The following is a 26,992-nucleotide window of genomic DNA, read 5'->3' on the forward strand; positions in this document are numbered from 1 at the left end:
GGGATTGGCGACCCTATCAGATATGTAAAACTGAGGTATCTTTATATCTGACTGCACACAATGGCAGCATGGGTCATGTCCCTATACAGAAGAATTATTTTATTTTTACAGCCCTGGGGAATGCCTGGTTTACAAAAGAATTATGAACCTGAATGTGAGTGGTGGGTGGTTAAAACTACCACAGAATGGGGAAGGTCAGCTAGGATAATCTGGATTCTTTTGAGATCATAGTGAGCACCATGTGGGGTGCCTAGAAGCAAGGCCTGGAAGACTGCGCCTAGGCAACCCCAGCGTGACTGTAGGCTGGTTAGAAAGAAGCTGCAGGAACAACATTTGGGGAAGGAGAGACCAAATGGACTGGGGAAGAAAAGCATGGGCGGTGGGCAGTGAGGTGTAGGTTTTCTCGCCCTCAGTAATCTCTAAGGTTGCCAATCCCCAGGTGAGGGCAGGGGATCGCCCGGTTTGGAGGCCCTCCCCCCGCTTCAGGGTCGTCAGAAAGCGGGGGGAGGGGAGGGAAATGTCTGCTGGGAACTCTGTTATTCCCTATGGAGATTTATTCCCATAGAAAATCATGGAGAATTGATCCGCGGGTATCTGGGGCTCTGAGGGGGCTGTTTTTTGGGGTAGAGGCACCAAATTTTTAGTATAGCATCTAGTTCCTCTCCCCAAAATACCCTCCAAGTTTCAAAAAGATTGGACCAGGGGGTTCAATTCTATGAGCCCCAAAAGAAGGTGCCCCTATCCTTCATTATTTCCTATGGAAGGAAGGAATGGAAAAGGTGTGCTTCCCTTTAAATGTGATGGCCAGAACTCCCTTTGGAGTTCAATTATGCTTGTCACAGCCTTCATCTTGGCTCCACACCCAATGTCTCCTGGCTCCACCCCCAAAGTTCCCAGATATTTCTTGAATTGGACTTGGCAACCCTAGTAATCTCACAGATCCTCACCTATCATAAGCCGCCCTGAGCCGCTTCGGTGGGAAGGGCAGGATATAAATAAACTTGAACTTGAATAACATTATAAGACTGGCTTCTTTCCTCTCAGACACTTTTCTAATCATTCCCACCCTTTCTGCCACAGAATAGCAAACAAAGTACTTGTGTGCTAGGTACCCTCTAGTAATTCAAATCAATGAATCCCTACCAGATGTGACTTCTCCATCATTCTCTTGGTTGGCTTCCATATTCCAGGTGTCTGTATGTGTAAGGTATGTATATTATACACAGAATTTATTCCCTAGATACAATAACATACCGTGTGCCCTCACTCAACCATCTGGCCCATAGTAGTCTGGAAGGCAGATTCGGCTCCTGGTTGGTGACTTTAGAAGAAGCCAGGCATGTCTAAGCCACATCTGTGATTATGATCTGTGCACAATTTTCATATTTTGACCTATTTACTTTGGATTTAGGAGCCAGCCATGAAATTATGGAGCCCAGAGTCAGCCATACTAAATACAACTTTTTACTTTGTAATGTTAATGTTGCATCTAACTTATAAATGAGGTGTTGTAAGTCTTGATTGACAGCAGGGCTTTTTTGAGCAGGAACGCACAGGAACACATTTCCAGCTGTCTTGGTGACCGGAGGTGTGGCCAGGGAGTTCCTGCTGGGCTTTTTCTACAAATATAGCCCTGCTATCACATACATCCAAACACTCTGAATATTTTTTGGCAGATTATCACATCATTGAAGGGTTTTTTGTTCTGAAGAAGAGAAAGAACTGTGGAAGGTGTCCTTTTCCCTGCAGCCACCATCCCCAGGAGACCTCCTGTTCTGTCTCCTCTGTGAGAAGAACCAGACCAGATGTCCCTTTGCCTCGGCTTCCAAGAAGCAAGTGTCCAGAGAGTTACAGATGAATAGACAGACAGTGAGCATCTTCCAAGGAAGAAGAATCATTGCGTTGAAAGAGACCTCCAGGGTCATCTCATTCAACCCCTTACATACTGCAGGAAATTCACAAACACCTTTCTCCACTCACACACCCAGTTATCCCTGCTCCATGCCCAGAAGATGACAAAAAACCCTCAGGATCCCTGGAGAAAAATTGCTGCCTGATCCCAAAGTGATGAAGAGCATTTCTGGGTGTGTAAGGAAGGGCCACGAGAACTAAGCACTGATGCAACCTTCCCTGCCCTCCTTCTCATGATCTGAGAGATAAACTTCCTTCCTCTCCCCAAACGGGATCATCCTTATGTCTATTCTCTTTCTGGATCCAGATGCAGATACTTAAATCTGGCAACTGGGGCCTGGTAGAGAGAGGGGAGATGTCTCTACGAATTTGGAAGACCACCTGGGATTGCAGAAATTTGTGAAATGTTACCCCGGCCAGACTAGCAAAGATATATCCTGACTATAGTAACAAATGTTGGACGTGTAAAAAAATTAAAGGATCCATGTATCACATATGGTGGCAATGCGATCATGCAAAAAAAATACTGGGCTTTGATTAACACCTGGATCAAAAGAATTCTCAAAATTAACATACCTCATACACCAGAATTGTACCTTTTAGGAATCTGTAGGAACAATCTTCCTAAGACCACCATTAAAGCTTTATTGTATATAATCACCATAGCAAGAATCCTTTATGCTAAGTATTGGAAGACAGCCACAATACCAAATAGGGAAGAATTTATCGCAAAATTACTAGAAGCCGCAGAGATGGATACATTGACCACAAGATTACAAGAGGGTAATATGCAAAAATGTAATGCGACGTGGAATCCAATTTATTGTTGGGTGAAAGATAAATGTGTAAAATAGGAGCAATAGAGATAGTAAATAGATAGACCCCGAATGCTCCTTGTATGATTGGAGATTTTGGGATGCGATATGTTATGTTGGTTATTGTCATGTTGCTATGTTGTTATTTTGTTATTTTGTATGTTATGTTGTTGTTGTTTTGCTCGGCTGTTATTTCCCCCCCCCCTTTTTTTCCCTTTGTAAATAAAACTTTAAAACTCGTTTAAAAAAAAAAAGAAATTTGTGAAATGTTTAAGAAATGGAGGGTAGGGGATAAATTCCCCAAACAGAGACACATTGCCCGTGCACGTGCAGACAGTGTGCCTCCCATGGAACCAATACTCCCTCTAAGCTGTGGAGTCTTGTGAGCAAAAATTCTACTTCATGAGCTACTGGCATTAAAGTTATTCCAATTCCAAATACCTTTATTGGCATTGCAGTTATTCCAATTCCAAATACCTTTATTGGCATAGAAATAAAAAGTACAGCATAGCAAATTTACATGGAGTTTCAGCTATAAAAACCAGTCAAACATCAAGAAGGGGAGCTAGTCTTTTGCTCCCAGATTGTTATGGCAGCCAAAAGGTACTTTGCAACCAGGCTTGTGATATGGGAACATTGGTCAGATAGTAGGAAAAAAACTAACTTCGCTTCAGGTAATCCATAAAAATTAGACAGAATAGGTTTGATTATGCAGTCCCGCACTTCCCCATAAAAATCACAATGAAGACATGGGCAGCCGTTTCACGGTGCCTTCCATTATATGGGCAGACTCTATCCTGATAAGGGATGTTGGCAAACCTCCCAGACAATACCACTGAGGGTAGTACATTGAGTCTTGCTAACATAAAAGAGCGGCGTAACTGGGGTGAAGAAATCTGGGAAAGGTAGGCAGCAGGCAGCCCATGATCTGGGAAGATTCCAATGGGAACAAGTTTTATGTCCAGAAGAACAAAGGGACTGTTTCTCAATATCTAAGATCCTCTGTTTCAGGATTCTGAATGCCTGCATTTCACTTAGCATACAGAGATTATCGTAGGTACGCCTATGGAGTGTATTTTCTTCTGGATCTGATTATACCAAGTGGAAATGAAGGAATCCGCTAGCATCATATGGATATAACTAGCATGGTCTGCCCTAAAGTGTAAGCGTAGCCAAAACTTTATAGTTAGTAGCCATGCCCTGGTCTCAATCAAATGGGTTCCAGTCTCTAGGCACATTGCAGCATAACTGACACAGTTGGGGACCCCCAAAATACGGCATAAAAATGCTGCCTGAATTTGCTCACGTTGTAAATTGAGGGCGCAAACCCAAACGGGGATCCCATATAACAACTGAGAAACTGTTTTAGCATTAAAAACCGTGAGCTAGCTCACACTAACTCAGCTTAGAGGGAATTCTAATTGGAATGGTAGCATCCACCCTCCACATGGTATGTGAGACACAGAGAGGGGAAACACCACTGCTGCTTGAGCTGAATTGGTGGGGGTAGTGGCACTGCAGGCAGGTGGCTGTGAGAGAGGGCAGAGCCACCAATGATACCCCAACTCAGTTCCCTGCAGAGCAGCAGGGAGGCAGCGTTGCCAACTCCAAGTTGAAAAATTTCTGGAGATCCAGGGATGAACAGAAATGCTGTTCATCACTTTGGGGTCAGGCAGCAATTTCTCTCCAGGGATCCTGAGGGTTTTTGTCATCTTCTGGGGTAACAGGGGTGTTGAACTGATTTGTTATGAGGGCTGAATATGACATAGATGAGACCTTGTCGGGCCAGGCCATGTGTGTACCTATTTAAGATTAGGTAGCAGAAATATAAACTTTATAAAGGACAAAGACAAACACAATTAGAGATTTTTTTTTAAAAAAACAACAACCTTAAAATCTGCTTAAAACATTAGCCCTCGTTGGTCTTAAAGGTGCTTTCTTTGTATTTCTCCTATGGGATCAAGAGAACTGGGCAAAGGAAGCTCTGGCTCTTTCTTTCCTTCCCTAGGGGACCAGGAGGGTGAGGAGCCTCAGCCAACGGAAGGAAGAGAGGCCTGTATCAGTAGCTCTGCTGTGTAATTGAGAGAGCCTGTCAGAGCAAGCTCTGCCCTCCCCCCTTCCTCTCCAAGGGAGGAGCCTCAGCCAATGGATAAAATAGAGACTTTGCTCTGTAGCTCCTGTGTGATTAAGCAAGCTGTTATGCAGAAGGAAGCAAGAGAAAGGGAGAAAGAAGCAAATGACAGTCAGTTGCTCAGGGGCTTGATAGGAGCCCTCTGGGGGCCTGATTCGGCCCCAAGGCTGCAGGTTTCACACCCCAGATGTAGTCCAACATTCCGTCTCACAAAGTGGCCAATCAGTTCCTCTGGAGGGCCAAAGTTGTTTTGTCACAGAACCCTTTGATGTGCAGATTTCTACTCTTAGGGGAAAAGAACTTTCTTCTGTCTCCTCCCTCTCCCTTTCACACAAAGAAAGAACCCACATTCCTCCATCTTTGGCACTATGGATGCAGAATGCTTCTCTGCATTGGCATACATCCACAGCTAGATAGAATAGAAAGTTGTTTTCTTTTAAACTAGCAAGTGGCTCTGTGTAACTTTATAGATTTACAAGCTGAACAAAGGAGCTCTTCTTTGTTCTGAGCCTTCAGAGCACTCTGCAAAATTTACCAAGGGATCAAGAAGGAGAAGGAGGGGAGGGGATTTATACCCTGCCCTTCACTTGGAGTCTGTTAGGTGGCATCTAGGAGGAACATATATCCAGGAGGGAGGGGGGGAGGTCCACTAAAGCAACTTTACACTCCCAAAGATTTCATGTATCTTATGCCTTAAACAAACAAAAAGGAGATGATGGTGGAGCCATCTTTCTTATACAGTTTCTTAATTTTTTAAACAAGAATAAAATAAATAATAAAAAATAAAATAAATAAAAATACCTGCCAAATGAGCTTTTATCCATTGTTTTTTCATCTTGAAAAGATTCTCTGCCAATCTTCCTCCACCGTATGTCTGCTCAAAAACATAACCAGAGTTGATCTGTTGTTGAACTACTGTAAAAAAATTATATATATATTTTTACACATAATGAAATAACAGATCAAACTGTTAAAAGCAGACAACACTCAATTCTTTCTCTCTACAAGGAGCCTGACTTTGGAAATCTAGGCCTTTCACCCAGCTGGAGGAAGATGTTTAACCTTATTCATCAGTAACTCAGTTTTGAGAAGAGGTGCTCTTCTGAAGAAGGGGAAGAGCTGTGGAAGGTCTCCTTTTCATTAGGGGAGGAGCACTCTATCAATGCCAGCACAGTAGCAATTCTATGGGACTGATATTTAAAGTGCCACCATTATTTATTCCAGGAAAGCAGTAATCTTTAACCTTCTGCCATAAACATGAACACAAGTTTTGTGATGGCTGCAAGAACATCATCCTCCAACAGAGGGAGAACTTCCTTTGGATTTCTCATTTATAATAATAAGCAGGGGCCTTTTTTTTAAGCAGGATCGCACAGGAACGCAGTTCCAGCTGGCTTGGTGTCAGGTGCTGTGGCCTAACAAGCAAATGAGTTCCTGCTGGACTTTTTCTACAACAAAAGCCCTGATTATAAGTATCTGCATAATAACCATTTGTAGTCCCTGCCTTTTCCAGGTGAGGCTGCAGTCGTGTTCTCAGGCCAGCAGTCTTTAGCCAGATTTTCAACGGGAGATTTAGCAAATTTTATTAGCTGAGGTTTTCGTCTATTTCGTCACCCTCCTTTTTGAGGATTGTTGCTGTTTCACCTTCAAAGCAACATCAAATAGTCATAGTATGAAAATATCATTGATTCACAATTATTTAAGACTGCTAACCTGGAAGAGTTTGATAGAATTTCATTGTTTTTTATTAAGTTTGAATTGTGTCTCATAGTTATCTATCTCCAGCATGTCTATATAAGAATCCTCATTAAAATATCAACCAATATATATAACAGGAAATGCATGGTTTTCTGAAGGAATCATGTGCCTCAAGACTCATTCTTCAAAAGGCTCCCTCTCAACCATGCATCAAGCTTTAATTCCAGCTCTTTGACTTTGATGGATCTCCTAATTAGCCCCAACAACTGTTTTCTCCCCTGAATCCCAGAAATCCGTTTTCATGCATGCACTCACCTTCCCCTAGGAAACGTTGTGTTGCATTTTTCCTAACAAAACGAGCAAACCAAACTAGCAAAACTAGGCTAAAGACCATCTCCCTGAGAAGGAGAGAACAGGTGGGCTGGAAGGAGAACTCCCATTTATGGGCTCTGACAAATTAGGGCTCTGGGCAGTTAACCCTTTCCAGCCTTTCCCAGGAAAGAGACTGAACGGCAGTAGCTCCATCTGATAGGGCAGGGGTGGCCAATGGTAGCTCTCCAGATGTTTTTTGCCTACAACTCCCATCAGCCAAAGTCAGTATGGCCAATGGCTGGGGCTGATGGGAGCTGTAGGCAAAAAAAACATCCGGAGCGCTACTTTTGGCCACCCCTGTGATAGGGGCAATTGGATCACTACCTTCCCCCCACCCAAGTGGCTCCCTGGCTTTGTCTTCTAAATGACAACCAGAATTTCAATGTATGAAGTTTTTTCACTCATTGTATTGGCACCACTTGAATGGCCACCTGCCATGATGCAGAGGGCAAAGATGGAGTTGTAGGCAAGGCTCTTTTTTTAGAAGAAGCCCAGCAGGAACTCATTTGCCTATTAGGCCACACCCCTGGCACCAAGCCAGCCGGAACTGCATTCCTGCTCAAAAAAAGCCCTGCTTTATCCTATTCCTCTTCTCAACTTCTGCCTCCCCCTTGCCCATTCACTGTACACTCATTATAACAAGCGAGGCTTTGGGTAGAAAAAGCCTAGCAGGAACTCATTTGCATATTAGGCCACAACCCCTGATGCCGAGCCAGCCAGAACTGTGTTCCTGTGCGTTCCTGCTCAAAAAAAAATGCCCTGGGTGCACGTACCCGACTAGTGATGCAACTCCCTCAAATGGCACCACTGAAATGAAATGCTGCTGACTCCCTCCCCGAGACCCAGCTCTGTCTACATGGTGGGCTTTCTGACTGAATGGGGATAGGATGTCTCACAGAAGGCCAGAGACCTGCTGTTCATCATTGTGTGTTCATTTTCAAGAGATGCATTTGTGGCACTGAAATATGATCAGAGGATGGTCTGACCAGGGTTGCCAACTGACTAGAGAACAAACCTAGCTTGACTTGCTCTTCTCCATCTGCCAGAGCCTGACATGAATTAGAAATTAGGATGTGAAGTTTGCTTCTTTAAATGCCACAGATATTAACATAGCAGCATCAGATTTGCATGGCTGCCCTTCTGGAATTATTCACTCAGAAGGTGTTATGTATTGAACATAAGACCTTATGCAGCATGGCGATTGCGACTGAAGGCGACCCCTGGGTCCCCGGATGTAGCTCGCCATACGCCCCGCCCATCAAGATCTGTGGCGGGAAGCTTGACTGACCAGGATTGGCCTGGTCAGATGAGGGGGCAGTTCTGGATAATGTATATAAGCGGGGCCCGGCCCGCGTGCTCTCTCTCTTGTGATGTACCACGGATTAAACTACGTTGCCTTCAAACCGTCTTGGTTCTCGGTAAAAGCTAACATCCCACAAGTCTTGGCTGACTGCTAATATTTAGCTCAGGTGTCTTTGGCACTCCTCATGAGGAGCTTTTTACCTTGGCATACTCCCCCTGCTGACGCTTCCTTCAAAAACGTCTTAAGAGCCAGTTTGGTGTAGTGGTTAAATGCTTGGTGGCAGAAGGTCTTCACTTTAAGAAAGGAGCAGGGGCTAGTTGAAAATTTGGTCACCTTAGCCCTGGCTCAAATTATCCAATACAACCATGGTAGGTAGTTCAATAGGATCTCTACCCAAGTCCCACAAGGCTTCCTGAAGCTATTGATAGTCCCACTCAACATTTCTGAGGGATAAAAGTTCTAGAACAGGGGTGTCAAACATGTGGCCCCCGGAGGGCTCCTATCTGGCCCCTGAGCAACTGGCTGTCCTCTCCTTCCTTCTCCCTCTCTCTTGATTCCTTCTGCATCACAGCTTGCTTTGCAAGGCTTGTTCAATTGCACAGGAGCTACAGAGCAAAACCTCTATTTTCTCCATTGGCTGAGGTTCCTCTCTTGGGGAAAAGCGGGGGAGGGGGGGAGGCAGAACTTGTTTTTCCAGGCTCTCTCCTTTATAAAGTTTATATCGCTGCTACCTAATCTTTAAATACGTACACACATGGCCTGGCCCAGCCCGACATGGCCCGCCACAACAAGATATCATTTATGTCTGATCCGGCCCTCATAACAAATGTGTCCGACACCCCTGTTCTAGAACAAGCAGGCGGATGTCATTGACTGTATGGAAGCCTTTAAGCTCTCTTATAGCATCTATCCACCTGCCTCACAGAAGAAACCTGTAGATTCTGGACATCTTTAATGATTAAAGAATCCATGTTTTTTAAAATCATCAGTGGGGTTTCATTGAAGGAAATTGGATCTTGGAAGAGACCCTTGGGGAGGGGAGCTGGGTGAAGTAGAGCCGTCTCAGGAGGAGTGTTATAGGTCTTGAGGCCTGGCATGCACAGAACTGTATCCCATAATCCCAGCAACATGGGAGCCAGTCACAGCAGTGCTCTGAACTGAAAGAGAGTGTTGTGCTGGCATGTGATAAACCTGACCTTCGGCAAGTACTGTGTAAAAGCTAACATCCCACAAGTCTTGGCTGACTGCTAATATTTAGCTCAGGTGTCTTTGGCACTCCTCATGAGGAGCTTTTTACCTTGGCATACTCCCCCTGCCTGACGCTTCCTTCAAAAACGTCTTAAGAGCCAGTTTGGTGTAGTGGTTAAATGCATGGACTCTTACCTGGGAGAGCCAAGTTTGATTCCCCACTCCTCCACTTGCACCTGCTGGAATGGCCTTGGGTCAGCCATAGCTCTTGTAGGAGTTGTCCTTGAAAGGGAAGCTTCTGGGAGAGCTCTCTCAGCCCCACCTACCTCACAGGGTGTCTGTTGTGGGCAGGGGGAAGGTAAAAGGAGATATCTTTTTCTTCCATCCTTCATCTTTCTCCAGGGAAATCCCATAGAACAGGGGTATTGAACTCATTTGTTATAAGGACCGGATCTGACATAGGTTGGGCCAGGCCCTGTGTACACCTATTTAGGATTAGGCAGTAGAGATATGAACTTTATAAAGGACACAGACAAATACAATTAAATATATATATATATATATATATATATATATATATATATATATATATATATATATATATATATATATATATATGACTTGAAACATGCTTAAAACATTAGCACTTGTTTGTCTTAAAGGTGCTTTCTTTGTTTTCCTCCCATGGGATCCTGTGAACTTCCTTCCCCAGAGGACCAGGAGGGGGAGGAGCCTCAGCCAACAGAAGGAAGAAAGACTTGGCTCAGTAGCTCTGCTGTGTGACTGAGACAGCCTGGCAAAACAAACTCTGCCTTTCCCCTTTTCTCTACAGTGGAGAAGCCTCAGCCAATGGAGAAAATACAGATTTTGCTCTGTAGCTCTTGTGTGATTGAGCAAACTGTTATGCAGAAGGAAGCAAGAGAGAGAGAAGGAAGCTGATGACAGCCAATTGCTTGTGGGCCTGATAGAAGCCCTCTGGAGGCCTGATTTGTCCCCTGGGCCACATGTTTGACACCCCTGCCATAGACTCTAAAAGCATGGCTGATTCCATTATGAAAGATCTCTGAATGCTACATGTTTTCTGCTTGGGTTTTTGGTAGCAAATTGGCAGGCTGTGATATAGCTAAAGATGTTCTGTACAAAACCAGCCTGTTCTAGAATTTCCATTTATGAGAAATATTATATTGAACCATAAACTGCTTTTGAAAGCAGTCTGGAGCTTACCAGAGGTCCTGTTGCCCTATCTACCAGTAATGTGTGGATACAGGACACTATGATCTTGGGGGGGGGGGCAAGGTTGCCCACTTTCAAACAGCCCCAAACTCCTGAAAAAACAAAACACTTTTCATGTAGAGATATCAGCAAATGACAATTCCAGGGAGGCCATACTGTACGACAGAAGGAAAAACTACAAGGAAAGGGGAAAAACAAAATTAAAAACATTTATTTAGCTTTAAAAAGAGTCGAACCACATCACAACTCAATGCAGCACCCTGCTCTGAAACAAACACCCCTCCCCAAGTTCCAAAGTGCAAGGTGCCAACCCTCCAGCACAAAACACGATGAAGATAAAAATGAACATAAAAGTTTAAAAATTCTTGTCATTATTATGAAATAATATTTGTTACAGGCCTGAGAAATGCTTGACAATTTCTGAAAAGTACTTAAAAAGTTGAATGTCCCTGATGTGATAGAAGTCTGCTAAAGCAATTAGACTCCCTAATGACAGAAGTGCTGAAAGTTCCCTCAGAAAGTCCCACCCCCAACCAGACAGAGGTAGTCCTCCTGTCCATGGATTTTTCCATTATAAGTCTAGGTAAGTAATGAGTCTTCATGTGGGAACTTTTGAAACTGAGGCTTCTCTCTGACACTCAACCTTTGCTGTAGAAAAAGCAATGATTTCTGAACAAATCTTTCTCCAGATTGGGGACACTGCTGTATTCCCCCCCCCCCACCCCCCGGGTGGGGTTTCTTTCTGTCTATGAAGATTAGAGTTAGTTACGGGTTGTTTGTTTGACATTCCAAACGTCCACATAATCTAGCTCTGACATGTTTTTTCATGTGTTTCATAAGGCCACCTTCCCACAAAAAGTTCTTCCCACACTCTGAGCACCTGTTTGGCTCCTTAACCATGTGGGTTTTTTGGTGTGCAAGATACCGGTAGTGCCAACGGAAGGTTCTTTGGCATTGCAAACAATGATTGGATTTCTTCCGTGTATGCCCTTTCTTGTGCAGCAAAATTTCACTCGCTTGATGGAAGGATTGATCACACTGCAGGCTTGTATGTGGTTTCTCTCGACTGTGAGTTTCGTTGTGGACAACAAGGTGTGATTTCTGACTGAAGTTTTCCCCACATTTCAAGCATTGGTATGGTTTCTCTGTTCAATGAGATTTTAAATGATGATCAAGACTAGATTTATAACCGAATGCTTTCCCACATTCTGAGCATGTATATGGCTTCTCTCCTGTGTGAACTCTTTTATGTCGAACAAGATTATGTTTTAACCTAAAACTTTTCCCACACTCTACACATTGGTGTGGCTTCTCTTCACGGTGGGTTTTTTTGTGTTTTGAAAGCCCTGAGCTAGTACGAAAACATTTCCCACAGTCTGAGCATTTATAAGGCTTCTCTCCAGTGTGAATTCTTCTATGTTCAGCAAGATTCCTTTTGCTCCTAAAACTTTTCCCACAATCTCCACATTCACATGGCTTCTCTTTTTCGTGTGATTTTTTGTGTGCTGAAAGGTCTTGCTTAGAGTTAAATCTTTCCCCACAGTTTGAGCATCTGTACAGGTTTTCTACTTTGTGGGTTCGTTGTAGATGTCTTGAAAGGGAATAATTGGAATTTAGACTTCTCCCATACTGTGGGCATATATAAGATTTCTTTTTGCTCTGGGCTGACTTCATCTTTAAAGCATCAGAACTCTGCATCGAGTTTTCATCACGCCCTCTCTCCACTACTTCTCTCCCACCAGTTAAACTTTGGTCCTCATCACGCCCTCTCTCCACTACTTCTCTCCCACCAGTTAAACTTTGGTCCTCATCACGCCCTCTCTCCACTACTTCTCTCCCACCAGTTAAACTTTGGTCCTCTAAGAGAGAATCTCTCCTCACTGGATCAATTTGTTGTAACCAAAAGTGAATTCTGTATCCTTCTTGTATCTCTGATGATTGGGAAGTCCCCTGTCTTTCTCCATCTCTGTGATTGCTATTCTCAGGCGTTCTCAAGTGAAGATTCTGTTCTTGGCTCACTTCTTCAACATCTGTTTGAGAAAAAGAAGCTCATTACAACTTGAACCAATCATACTTCACTTGGAATGAAACCTCCAGAAATAAGGGGTTGCCAGGCACCTTTTTTTGAGAGAAAGTTATCAGACCAAAGGTAAATTCAAATCTATATCCTCTTTCCATCCATGACCAGCCAGAGGTCACTGTTGTTTGTGTGTGTATCTTGTATTCCTCTATGCATGAGGATTTTATTTCATTATTACAGTTAGCAGCCACGGGTACGCATTTCCTTGATGAAGTTGTCTACTCCTTCAGAGGTCTTTAAACTAATGACCATGTCCCCATCTTATAGCAGGAAGTCCCTCCTATGTCAGTGATGCAGAGTGCAAGAAATTTCTGCTTAAACATAACTGGACTACGAAATTATTTCAGGGTTCCACAACATGTATCACATAGGGCTCAGGAGGCCTTTGCTAACTTACAACATCCATTTTTCATGGTTTCATCTGGGTTAGCCTATGGGTCATCAGATATTAAGGGTTGTCAGGTCTGGGGACTTTGGGGGTGGATCTGTTGGAAATATATATCTGTTCTGTATGTCCTTTGCAATGTTCTAAAGTTCCAATCATTATAGGGCTAACACTGTGCCTGATTCCCTATTGTCTGCATGACCTAGGAAGAAGATACTGACTGCTGTCATTCAAAATCTAGAAGTGGGAAAACCTGTTTTGTCTGTTGGTCAGTTAGTCAGGTGACTTCCTTTGTTCAGGCAGAGAGGTCAAGAAGAAGGAGGAAGTAGCCTCCATTAAGCACATGATCTTCTAGTGTAAGCATGTAGTTCTATAGTGTTTGTTATTTTCACCTCCCAGTACCCTTTCCCTGTAGAAATAAATATGTTTTTGCTTTTTCATGTTAAATGCCTCTCAATGATTATTTGATCCAATGATCCATCGCACTGTTTGAGGTAAAGAAATAGAATTTCAAACAGAATTCCCTAACAAAATTGATAGCAGAACAGATGGTTCTTGGTTTTTGCCATCAAGCTGGTAGCTTATAGCATGGACTGTTTTTTGAACTATAAATCATTTTTTTTAAATCTGGATTGCCTTTGAGAGCATTTAGAAAGCAATAGGCAAAAAGTTGCTATGCTTTGCAGACAAGCCTCAATTTTAAAACATCTTTTTTTCTTTTGCCTTTACTGAGAGCGTTCTGACTTAAATGAGCTTTGAATTCAGATTGTTTCGATCTGGAAACGCTGCTACTTTAGTCTAAAAGCCTCAGATGTGCTAGAAAGAGAATTTTTGGAGCTTTTAAACCCTTTTTCTGTGGATTACGTCGGAGACCTTGGAAGAGCCTTGCTGCAACCACGCGCGCGCATTCAGCCGCCTTTTCTCTCTAGTGAGGAAGGAAGAATCTTTAACCCTGTCCTGCCTGATTGCTGTGAAAAATGTTGAACCCAGAGAGAGGAACCACTGGACCTTCTGTTTCCACATCTTCAGGAATAGCCACTGCAAATCTTGGTTTTGGTACCATGAGTAACCTACCAGTGATAGGATTTAGTACCCTGAAGTTAACTAAGAAGAATTTCCCATTCTGGCTCTTGCCCCTAATGCAAAGACTTGAGATTTATGGAGCTGAAAGAGTTTTGTCTGAAAATCCCCCTCAGAATGAGCAAGAAAAACTAGATTTTAAACGGCTAGATGGTTTTGCAAAAACTCTCATTTTAGAATCTATTGAGGCATATGAAATTCCTGAATTGTACACTCTTAAAACTGCAAAAGAAATGCTTGAATGCCTTAAAGATAAATATAACAAAACTCCCATAAGCACTATTCATGATTTAAAGGGCAAAATATTTGGTTTTCAAGTGCAAGAAGGGGAGAATGTGACTAAACATCTGAAGGAATTTACGTACTTGCAATCCAGACTACAGGAGCATGGTGAGGCTATTGCAGAACGAGACTTAATCTCAACTATACTGAAAGCTCTACCCAGTACTTACAAGTCAATTAAGTTGATTTTGAGACTGCAAAAGGACTTGAGTCTGGAAGGCCTGTTAAACGCTATCAAGGAGGAAACTGCCTCCAAATCTGGGGACAAGGACACTGAACAAAGAAATTGCAATTTTAAAGCACATGTTTCAAATGAGGGAACACGGGCGCCATCTCGTGGCCATAGAAATAATTAAATTTTTAAACCAGAAATTTTCCAAGCCACGTGGCCCAGGTGGGAACAAAGAAAAGAACAGAGAAAGTACCATGCATGTTAATAATGTGAATTTTATTGGTGAAAGAGGAAGATTTTTGATTGATAGTGGATCTTCTATGCATAGTTGTCGATATAAAGGCATGTTTTCAGAGTTGGATAAAAGTTGGAGACCTGAAATGATAGATGCCAACCAGAAACCCTTACAAGTTTATGGTGTGGGTGAGATAAAAATGAAATTACTTACCACTGATGGAGATTTAATGCCAGTAAGACTGAAAAATGTAGCTTATGCACCTGAATAAATTGAGAATTTATTTTCAAGCCAAGTGCTTATAAGAAATAATTATGCTGTATATCTTGATAAAGGAGATGAAGGTGAAATTATTAAGAAGAATTCTGGAATTAGTTTTAAACTGGATGAAAGAAATGGAGCTCATTATATTATGGACTTAAGTGAAAGGTCAGATGCTGTTGATGTTATGGAAAAGACTGTTTGCCAGACTGAAGGCAGAAAGTTTGACCACAGGATATGTGTTTATGCTTGGCATGTAAAGTCAGCACACAGAAGCATGCAGAGTGTTGAGAAGTTGCTAAAGGATTGTGGACTTGATGTTGTGCATTGTGATAAATCCAAGGAAAGATGTGATTGTCTGAGAGCAAAAGGAACTGAACCTTGCTTCAGTGGAAAAAGCAGTGTGCATAATGAAAGGTTTTTGGAAACAATATTCAGTGATGTTGTTGGGCATATAAAAGCCTCGAATGGGAAAAATAAATTCTTCTCAGTTTTCACAGAAGCAAAGACAAAATACAGCACTGTCTATATGCTCAAATCAAAAGATGAGACTCTTGATAAATTTAAAGAATATGTTGCCATGGCTAAAAACAGATTTGGGCATGCACCTCAAAGCTTGCTGACAGATGGAGGTGGTGAATATTGCAACAATGAGTTCAAGAAATTTCTGAAAGCAGAAGGGATTGAACACAAAGTGACTGTCCCATACACTCCACAGCAGAATGGGAGTGCAGAAACACTTAATTGTGTGTTACAGGAAATGACCAGAACAATGCTAATGCATTCTGGATTACCTAAAGGCCTGTGGGCTGAAGCTGTAAATACAGCAGTGTATATTCACAATAGAATACCTTCAAAAGTAACAGGAATTACTCTGTTCCAGGCTTGGTTTGGCAAGAAGCCAGGATTTAAGCATATTAAAACTTTTGGAGCAAAAGCCTATGCATATGTTCTTAGAGAAAATAGAGGGAAGCTTGATGCGACTGAGATTGGATTCATAGTAGGATATCCCTCAGTGGGAAAAGGCTACAGAGTCTATGATCCAAAGCTGAATAAGACTAAACTTTGTAATGTTTTGTTTGTGGATGACAGTAATTTGCCTAGAGCACCCTGTGTACCTGAATCTGATCCTGAGGTTACTGATGATGATTCTGAAGATTGGTGTACCTGGTTACCTGTAGTGATCACTGGTGAACCGGCAGGTCTACCTTCTGAAGACTCTACTGAACCAGAAGGAGAAATGGGGACCGCACCGCAGGGATCAACAGAACCTCCACTCATTTTAAGACGATCAGAAAGAAGCACTAAAGGGCAACCACCACAGAAATATGGATACTGTGACACTGTGAGTTCCATAGAGACTGTGAAACCTAAAGAGGAACCCAAGAGCTGGAAACAAGTGTGTGATCTACCTAATGAGGAAAAGGAGAAATGGATTCAAGCAATGGAACAAGAGATACTATCCATTTATGAAAAAGATATATGGACTCTTACAAAGCTACCTGCATGAAGAAAGCCTGTTGGATGCAAATGGGTCTACAAATTAAAATACAAAGACGATGGAACTATAGACTTGTACAAAGCAAGGCTAGTAGACAAAGACTATGCACAAGAATTTGGAACTGATTATTCAGAGACTTTTGCACCAGTTATCAATAGTGCTACACTTAAAACACTACTGAGTGTGGCATCATCTAGAAATATGCTTGTAGAGCACCTAGACGTTAAGACAGCATTTCTTAATGGTGAGTTATCAGAGGAAATCTACATGGAAATACCTGAAGGTTTTCAAATCCCTGGCAAGGAGAATTATGTTTTCAAACTCAAACGACTGTATGGTTTGAAACAGGTCGCAAAAGGTTGGTATGACAAAATAACTGGACTACTACAGCAACAAGGATTTGAGCAAGGGAAAGCTGAATCCTGCATGTAAACTAGACTTAAAGATGGAGAATATCAATACATCCTGGTTTACGTTGATGATTTGGTTGTGAGCTGCAAGAACAAAGAGGACGTTAAGGACATTGTTGAAAAGCTGAACAAAGCGGTTGAAGTCAAAAGACTTGGAGATATTAAACACTATCTAGGAATACAGATTGAGAGACTCGAGGATGAAACCTTTCAACTATGCCAAAGATGAAAGATTATGGACTTTATAGAATCTCTTGGCATAAGATACCTCTTGAACCTGCATACCTGAGAGCTCAGGGTGGTCAATCACTCAAAGACATTGGAGAGTACAGAGAAGCTATAGGAAAACTACTGTACCTGAGTAAAACTACCAAACCTGATATAACAGCTGTTGTTGGAATACTGAGCAGAGAAGTAAATTCACCTAATCACCATGATTGGAATGCAGTAAAGAAACTTACCAGATACTTAAAAGGGACTATGGACCGATCATTGAACCTTCTGAGAATTCCCAGACTAGTTGGATACATGGATGCCAACTATGCAGAAGAATCGTGCAATTACAGATCAACCAGTGGATACTTGTCCTTTTATGGAAATGGACTTGTAGAATGGACTAGCAGAAAACAGACTATAGCGGCACAATCTACAGCAGAAGCTGAGTGTGTGTCAGCAGCCAGTGCCTGCAGTGAACTTGAATGGATTTTTCATCTGCTGAAAGACTTCGAGATAAACGAACCTGTACCTATTGTAATGTTTGAAGATAATCAAGCATGTATTGCTGTATGTAAAGGGGAAAGTAGAACAGCCAGAAGTAGATCTATTGGTAGTAAATGTGAGCTAGTGAAAGATCTAGAAAGACCAGAAGGGGCTGATAAAGATAGAATATTGTTGTACAGAAGCTATGGTAGCTGATATACTTACAAAGCCATTACCTTTTGCTAGATTTGAACGTTTACGTGAAATGATGAATCTAGCTGATGTGAATGTTACTGTGAATAATGAGTAATGACTATTGAATGTATAATGACTTTGACATTAGACATTGAGAAGGGGTGTTGGAAATATATATCTGTTCTGTATGTCCTTTGCAATGTTCTGAAGTTCCAGTCATTATAGGGTTAACACTGTGCCTGATTTCCTATTGTCTCCATGACCTAGGAAGAAGATACTGACTGCTGTCACTCAAGGTCTAGAAGCGGGTAAACTTGTTTTGTCTGTTGGTCAGTTAGTCAGGTGACTTCCTTTGTTCAGGCAGAGAGGTCAAGAAGAAGGAGGAAGTAGCCTCCATTAAGCACATGATCTTCTAGTGTAAGCATGTAGTTCTATAGTATTTGTTATTTTCACTTCCCAGTACCCTTTCCCTGTAGAAATAAATATGTTTTTGCTTTTTCATGTTAAATGCCTCTCAATGATTATTTGATCCAGTGATACATCGCACTGTTTGAGATAAAGAAATAGAATTTCAAACAGAATTCCCTAACAGGATCCAGGAGCAAGGCTGTGACAAGGCTGTGACAGAACTCTGAAGGGAGTTCTGGCTAGGGTTCCGAGGTCCAATTCCAGAAATATCTGGGGACTTTGGGGGTGGAGCCAGGAGCAACATTGTAACAAGTATAACTGAACTCCAAAGGGAGTTCTGGCCACCACATTTAAAGGGACCACAAACCTTTAAATGTCTTCCCTCCATTGGAAATAATGAAGAATAGGGGCACTGTCTTTTGGGGCTCATAGAACTGAACCCCCTGGTCCAATCTTTTTGAAACTTTGGGGGGGTCTTTTGAGGAGAGGCATTGGATGCTATGCTGCAAATTTGGTGTCTCTACCTAAAAAAAAAACAGTCTCCCCAGATCCCCAGAAACCCACAGGTCAATTCTCCATTATATCCTATGGGAATCAGTCTCCATATGGAACAATGGAGTGCCCAGCAGACATTTCTCTCCCCCGCCTGCTTTCTGATGACCCTGAAGTGGGGGGAGGGCCTACAAACAGGGGATCCCCTGCCCCTACCTAGAAAAAACCACTGCGTAATTATATGTTGCAAACAAATGTTAGAGAAATTTCTTTTGTATTCTAATTCAAATACATGTATTTTTTACAAACCAAAATTCTTATCGTCCATGGATGCAGCACAGACAAATCAAAATGCAAATACTTCTCCAATACTTTTGAAAAACGGTACTAAAGTCCACTGTTCTGTAACTCCTTGTCTTGGAAGACGTAGACAGTACCCATTTCTCACTTGGGTAGCAGACTGAAATCCGGCAGGTGTAGCGGCTACACAGGTCCTAGGTTCAGTCTGTGTTTCATTTACACTTTTCGAAGGCTGTTTTTACACTGACAGTTTGTGACGCTCTATCACAGCATTGGAAACTCATCTTTTACATTACCTTACGTTCTCACAACTGTTTTTGCATCATTGCTTCCCGAAGCATCTACATTTGTTTCGGTGAGATGAGTTCTGGTGCTGCTGCTGCAACGTTTTTCTGAAAACTAATTTTGATCTGGTCATTTTTCTACAGGCGTTTCAAACTTGTATTGTAGAAGTTTTCATGTGTTTGAAAAGACTCCTCCAAAAGCCACAAGGTGCAGTAATTTGCATGAGAACAGACAGCACTTGAATTTTTTACATATTATTGCTTGTAATTTATCTTGTAATTTAAATTTGTATTGTTTTTGCAGTGTTGACACAATTTCCAAGCAACCATATACATTTAACTAAGCACTGGTATTCCATCTGCCCTCTGATCAGAGACCCACCCCCCCAAAACTGAAACGCTTTCAGCAGGAAATATAGAAGTTTGGCTATGCAAAATGAGCAGAGCAAATCCACAAATGTAAAAGGGAAATAATTAAAGTGGAACGGTGGCAGGCAATTTGAAGACTCTAAAACTCTGGATCAAACTGAATGTAAAAACACCCTTAGTTTGCAAGAGTGGTTCTCCAAGGAGAAACAATGTATTGTATGAGCTATTGCCTTAACACGGGTTCTGGAATATAAAGATAAGCGGCCAGTGGAAGCGGTGAAAAAAACACAGACTGAACCTAGTACCTGTGTAGCCGCCGCACCTGCCAGATTTCGGTCTGCTACCCAAGTGAGAAATGGCACAATTACGGGTACTGTCTACGTCTTTTAAGACAAGGAGTTACAAGACAGTGGACTTTAGTACCGTTTTTCAAAAGTATTGGAGAAGTATTTGCATTTTGATTTATCTGTGCTGCATCCATGGACATTGGTAAGAATTTTGGTTTGTAAAAAAATACATGTATTTGAATTAGAATACAAAAGAAATTTCTCTAGCATTTGTTTGCAACATATATTTACACAGTGGTTTATTCTAGCTGTTACCTACCTGGGGATTGGCAACTCTAGTTCTGGCCATTACACTTAAAGAGACCACATTCCTTTGAAATGCCTTTTCTCCTTTGGAAATAATGGAGGATGGGCACACCTTTCTTGGGGGTTCATAGATTTGGACCCCCTAGTCCTATCTTTTTGAAACCTGGGGGGGGATGGGTTAGAAGAAGCACCAGCAGCAGCTTTGTTGAAAATCTAGTGCCTCTACCATCAAAAACAGCCCACCTTCGAGCCCCAGATACCCACAGATTGATTTTCTATTGTATCCTATAGGACTGGTCTTCTTTGGCTATAATGGAGTGCCCAGTGGTCATTCAACTCCGTCCCCTCACTTTTTTGATAACCCTGAATTGGGAGACGGCTTCTAAACCTGGGGACCCCCTGCCCCTAACTGGGAGTTGGCAACTCTATTAGATATGTAGAACTGTGATTTATCTTTATATCTAATCGCACACAATGGCAGCGTAGTGCTGATCAAAAAAATCAGCACCATAGTGCCATGTCCCTATACAGGGGAATTATTTTATTTTTACACACATGGGGAATGCCTGGTTTACAAAAGAATTACTAACCATAATGTGGGTGGTGGGTAGTTACAGCCAGTGTTCCCTCTAAGCTGAGTTAGCGTGAGCTAGCTCACAGATTTTTAGCCTCCAGCTCATACAATTTTGTCTTAGCTCAGGAAGGATGACCCCAGAGCACAATCGTTTATGCAGTAGCTCACAACTTTAATGCTAGTCGCTCACAAAGTAGAAGTTTTGTTCGCAAGACTCTGCAGCTTAGAGGGAAGATTGGTTACAACCACCACAAAATGGGGAATGCTGGCTAGGATAATCTGGATTCTTCTGAGATCATAGTAAACACCCGTGTGTGTGTGTGTCTCTGTGTATGCGTGTGTGCACACTGCGCGCTGAGAACCAAGACTGGGAGACTGGGCCTAGGCAACCCCTAGTGTGACTGTGAGTTTGTTGGAAAGAATCTGCAATGAGAACATGTGGGGAAAGAGAGACAAAATGGATAGGGGAGGAAAAGTGTCAGGGGGGCAGTGGGGTGTAGGTTTTCTCACCCTCAATAATCTCACAGCCCAGAGCCTTACCTACCTCACCTCATAACATTATAAGACTGGCTTCTTTCCTCTCACAAGAGCCCCGTGGCGCAGAGTGTTAAAGCTGCAGTACTGCAATCCTAAACTCTGCTCACGACTTGAGTTCGATCCCCGGCGTAGCTGGGTTTTCAGGTAGCTGGCTCAAGGTTGACTCAGCCTTCCATCCTTCCGAGGTCGGTAAAATGAGTATCCAGCTTGCTGGGGGGAAAGTGTAGATGACTGGGGAAGGCAATGGCAAACCACCCCGTAAAAAGTCTGCCATGAAAAAGTGAAAGCAACGTCACCCCAGAGTCGGAAATGACTGGTGCTTGCACAGGGGACCTTTCTTTTCCTCTTTCCTCTCATGCACTTTTCTAATCATTCCCATCTTTTCTGCCACAGGATAGCAAAAAAAATACTTGTATCCTAATCCCTACCAGAAGATGTGGCTTCTCCATCACACTCTTGGTTGGCTTCCATATTTCAGGTGTCTGATGTCATTTCTAGTTCTGTTGCAGAGGAACCGATTTAGGCACTTCCTCCAACCATTGAGGCAACTGAAATAAAGGTATGCATATTATGCCCAGAAATGTTACAAGAATTTATTCCCTAGATACAATAACATATTTTGTGCCCTGACTTAACCACCTGCCCCCCAGCAATCTGGAAGGCAGGAAGTGGGACCAGCTGCCCTTCTGCTCCTGGCTGAAGACTTTAGAAGAAGCCCGACATCTCCAAAAAGGCTCCAGAACCACTTTTCTTATTTTGACCTATTTTCTTGGGACCTAGGAGTCAGCCACAAAGTTATGGAGCCCAGAATTGTCCATACCAAATACCACTATTTTCTATGTAATGTTAACGTTGCATCTAACTTATAAATGAATTATTGTAAGTCTCTGGACATGTGCAATATTAACCATTACACATGTCCAGAGATTTGGGAAATTTCTTAGCAGATTATAATATCACTGAAGGTTTAGACCGATTTCGCATTCACCTTATGCCGCTCTCATGTTCATCTCACGTTCATCATGTGTCCTTCTGATTTCCCACTATCTGTGCCAGGGCTGCAGCAAACATCACCGTTTTCACGCAGCAAACAGAAACTGGTTTTTAGAGGTTTCCGTTTGCTGTGTGAAAATGGCAATGTTTGCTGCAGCCCTGGCACAGATGGTGGGAAATCGGAAGGACACTGCGCTGAGAAGACAAACGTGAGACTTACGTAAGGTGAATGCAAAATTGGTCTTAGTTACCATGAGAAGTTACCCATGGAGGCCTATTCCATAAACTTTCAGCAACCGCACAACGTCTGAGAAAGTAACACCTGGCTTCAGTTTATATATATTTGCTTCTGAATGGGTGTGTGTTTTTATTTATTTATTTAATCATATTTATATCCCGCCCTCTCCAAATGGGCTCAGGGCGGCTAACAACAGTTAAAACAACACAAAAATTAAAAACAGATATACAATAAAAGTCATTTCATACAATTTAATTTAGCTTGACCCTACGGACAGTGCTGATACATTTTGGGGTTAGGCTTGCCAATCCCTAGGTCCCAGTGGGGGTTCTTCCACTTTCCCAGGCTCCTTCCCGCCCCCAGTCAACTGGCCGGTGGGGGGAAGCCCCGCCCCCAGAGGACCATGTGCCTTTCCACCTCTGGAGGCTTCAGTCTCCGATTGAAAGGCTTCCTCTTGGGATGGTGTGTCTGTGTTACTTTGAAGAAGTTGGCAGCAACTCGTGAGTAGAGATGCCAATCCCTCGCTTCAGAGTGGCCAGAAATGAGGGGGCGGGGGGAAGAAAAGGAAATGTCTGCTGGGCACTTCCTTATTCCCTGTGGAGATCGATTCTCATAGGGTATAATGGGGAATTGATCTGGAGGTTTCAGGGGCTCTGGGGAAGCTGTTTTTTGAGGTAGAGGCACCAAATTTTCAGTATAGTATCTAGTGCCTCTCCCCAAAGTACCCCCCCCGCCCAGTTTCAAAATGATTGGACCAGGGGATCCAATTCTATGAGCTCCAAAAGAAGGTGTTCTATCCTTCATTTTTTCCTATGGAAGGAAGACATTTAAAAAGGTGTGCTGTCCCTTTAAATGTGATGGCCAGAACTCCCTTGGAGTTCAATTATGCTTGTCACACCCTTGTTCCTGGCTCTGCCCCAGTGTCTCCTGGCTCCACCCACAAAGCCCCCAGATATTTCTTAAATTGGACTTGGCAACCCTATTTGGGGTTGAGCTTGTCTCCACCTTTTCCTGTCCTCTCTTATTTATCTCCATTCCAAAAACATCTTCAGCAGTCAATTTCCACGTAGTAAGCCTCTATCAGATGAATGGGAGAGTTTTCTCTGCCCCCAACGGCAACCCAGCCCCTCAGTTTAGCAGACCAGACTCTAAGAGGTAAGAGCATCAATGAGCTGTGGAAAAGCAGGGCCTTTATTGCTCTTCAGCTTCACATGAGCTGCAGCTCACAGTCTCTCAGCTAGGCATCCATCTTGGAATAACACCTGCACTGACCCCACAAGACCTCCCAGTTTGTCTTCTCTGTTGGAAGAGCCCAGGACTTTTTTTGTAGCAGGAACTCCTTTGCATATTAGGCCACACACCCCGATGTAGCTAATCCTCCAAGACCTTACAGGGTTCTTAGTACAAGGCCTACTGTAAGTTCTTGGAGGATTGGCTACATCAAGGGTGTGTGGCCTAATATGCAAAGGGATTCCTGCTACAGAAAAAGTCCTGAAAGACCCAGTTGGGATGTCCCTATGCCTCAGCCTCCAAGAAGCAAGTGACCAGAGGATTACAGATAGAGAGGCAGTCACAAAGCATCTTCCTGTTTACTCTTTTCTGCTACTGATCCCTTTGATGTGCAGATTATTACTCTGGGAGGTGGGGGGCAACTTCCTTCTGTCTCCTCTCCCTCTTTCTCTCTCCCACACACGCACAAAGGAGGAGGACATATTTCTCCATCTTTTGGCACCATGGATGCAGAATTCCTCTCCGCATCTGCATCTATCCCTAGCTGGATAGAATAGAATAGAAACTGGCACTGTCTCTTAAACTGCACAATCTGAGATGCATTGCCTAAATAAATGCGTTCTTACTTTCTTTTAAACTGATAAGTGGCTAGGGTTCACAGCCTCCCACCTAGGGCAGGGGTTCCTCTAATTTTGGGGCTCCCAACCCACTGTTGGGCAACTGGCCTGTGAGGGAACCCCATCCCTGAAGAGCATAGGGTCGCCAAGTCCAATTCAATAAATACCTGGGGACTTCCGGGGGCAGAGCCAGGAGACTTTGGGGTCCTAACCCTAGGACTCATGTGCATCAAGACACATTTTTTAAAAGGCTCCGTCTCAACCACACATCAAGCTTTAATTCCATTTCTTTGACTGTCCCAGGGATGGATCTCCAAATCAGACCCAACAACTGTTTTCTTCCCTGATTCCTAGAAAACTGTTTTCATGCATGCACTCACCTTCCCCTAGGAAACGTTGTGTTGCATTTTTCCTAACAAAAACAGCAAACCAAACCAGCAAAACTAGGCTAAAGACCGTCTTCCAGAGAAGGAGAGAGCAGGTGGACTGGAAAAAGAACTCCCATTTATGGGCTCTGACAAATTAGGGCTCTGGGCAGTTAACCCTTTCCTGCCTCTCCCAGGAAAATGGCAGAAAGGCAGCAGCTACACCTGGTAGGGACAATTAGATCACTGCCTTCCCACCACCCAAGAGACTCCCTGGCTTTGTCTTCTAAGTGACAACTAGAATTTCAGTATATGAAGGGTTTTTTTCACTCATTGTATTGATGCCACTTGAATGTCCACCTGCCCTAATGCAGAGCACAAAGCTGGAGGTATGGGTATCAGAGTGAAGATGCAACCCCCCTCCAACAGCACTGCTGAAGTGAAGTGCTAAGCCCCCCCCCCCCCCTCCTGACTCAGTTCTGTCTTCTAAACTACATCTCTGCCATGGGATACTTTCTGACTGAACATGATAGGATACCTAGTAGAAGGCCACAGACCTGCTGTTCATCATTGTGTGTTCGTCTCCTGGAAGTGTGTTGCGACACTGAAATAAGGTTTGGGGGTGAAGACTGACCAGGGTTGCCAACTGACTGGGGAACAAACCTAGCCTGACTTGCTTTTCTCTATTTGCCGAAGCGTGACATAAAGACATTAGAAACTGAGATGTTTTCTTTTTTATTTGAATGCCCCAGATATCAACATAGACGCCTTAGGTTTGTGTGGTTGTCCTTCTGGAATTATTCACTGCCAAGGTGTCTACTTCAAAATCTTAAGACAGGAGCAGGGGCTGGTTGAAAAGCTGGTTACCTTGGTTAGCCTTGGCTCAGATAATCCAATCCAGCCACAACAGACACTTCAACAGGACCTCTATACAAGTCCCACAAGGCCTTCCAAAGCAATTGATGGTTCCACTCAATATTTCTCATGGATGGATATTCTAGAACAAGCAGGCAGATGTCAATGACTGTATGGAAACTTTTAAGGTATCTTACAGCACCTTTCCACCTGCCTCACAGAAGAAATCTGTAGATTCTGCTCATCTTTCATGATGGAAGAATCCACGCTTTTATCATCAGTTGGGTTTCACTGGAGCAAACTGGATTTTGGAAGAGACTATTGAAGGCATCTTGGGAAGGGGAGTTGGGTGAGGCTAAGCTATTTGGGAGGAGTGTGCTAAACTCAGAGTTGTGGCATTACTCCTGTGGAGACTCTTGTCCTAAGTGCAGCACAGAATTGTACCCCAGCAACATGGGACCCAGCCACAGCAATGCTCTGAATCAGCCAATATTTTCTACAAAAAGTTAAGATCTGACAAGGGAGAGGTGGCTAAACAGAAGTTCGCTTTTAAACGTTGAGAGAGAAGGATTTATCTTACACGAGTGTGGATTAAAAATCTGAGTTGATGTGAGACTCAGTTTCTTTTTCTGGGGAACTGAAGTATAGATGTGTTCCAGTAGAGCATCAGGGTTTGCTGGGTTGAAAGAGAGTGCTGTGTGTTACAAACCTGCCTGAAAGATTGTTTCCCTCAGGCAAGGACAGTGTAAAACCCTCAAGCAGGGACTGTGCAAAACAAGTCTTGGCTGAGTTTTAATATTCAGCTCAGTTGTCTCTGCGTTTATTCTGTTCTTGTTGACGATTTTTTTTAAACGAACCATCTTGTATCGGTCAGTTTACCTCAATTATCAATCCAGACCTAGATAGGTTTATAAGGCACCTTAAACGTTTCCATACAGTCATTGACATCTGCCTGCTTGTTCTAGAATGTCCATCCATGAGAAATACTGAGTGGAACCATCAGTTTCCCCATCAAACAGGTTTTAAAATTTCCAGTTGAGAATACAACTCTAGTGGCGTAAATATGTCAAGTCTGGATTGGGAAATTCATGAATATTTGGGGGCAGAGCTTGGAGGTGGAGTTTGGAGAGGGGAGGGACCTCAGCTGGGTATCTCCCAGAGTCTCTGGAGGCTGGAAATTCTGGGA

At 43.0% G+C, this 26,992-nt stretch overlaps 1 protein-coding gene and 1 long non-coding RNA gene across 10 annotated transcripts in view; both read right to left on the reverse strand.

Annotated features, from left to right (window-relative positions):
- LOC132572181 (zinc finger protein 883-like) overlaps positions 1–26,992 on the reverse strand; it is a 121,913-nt gene that overhangs the window by 83,821 nt on the left and 11,100 nt on the right. The window contains exons 1-3 of one of the 9 annotated variants that reach the window (XM_060239004.1): positions 24,967–25,063; positions 21,937–22,056; positions 5,659–5,731 (exon numbers count right to left, since the gene is read on the reverse strand). In XM_060239004.1, the coding sequence (XP_060094987.1) occupies positions 5,659–5,731; positions 21,937–21,957 (94 nt within the window). In that variant the 5' untranslated portion in view covers positions 21,958–22,056; positions 24,967–25,063. Of the gene's footprint in view, positions 1–5,658; positions 5,773–6,822; positions 7,037–10,642; positions 10,744–21,936; positions 22,057–24,966; positions 25,065–26,992 lie in introns of those variants that run through there. The other 8 variants (XM_060239003.1, XM_060239005.1, XM_060239006.1 and 5 more) reach the window with 8 other exon arrangements.
- Positions 10,842–12,681, reverse strand: LOC132572201 (uncharacterized). The gene is made up of 2 exons (XR_009555417.1): positions 12,493–12,681; positions 10,842–12,406 (listed from the first exon to the last, which is right to left on the reverse strand). It is a non-coding gene; the product is annotated as an uncharacterized LOC132572201 (long non-coding RNA).

Source organism: Heteronotia binoei, chromosome 5 (genome assembly GCF_032191835.1).
Source record: "Heteronotia binoei isolate CCM8104 ecotype False Entrance Well chromosome 5, APGP_CSIRO_Hbin_v1, whole genome shotgun sequence".
NCBI classification, from domain to species: Eukaryota; Metazoa; Chordata; class Lepidosauria; order Squamata; family Gekkonidae; genus Heteronotia; species Heteronotia binoei.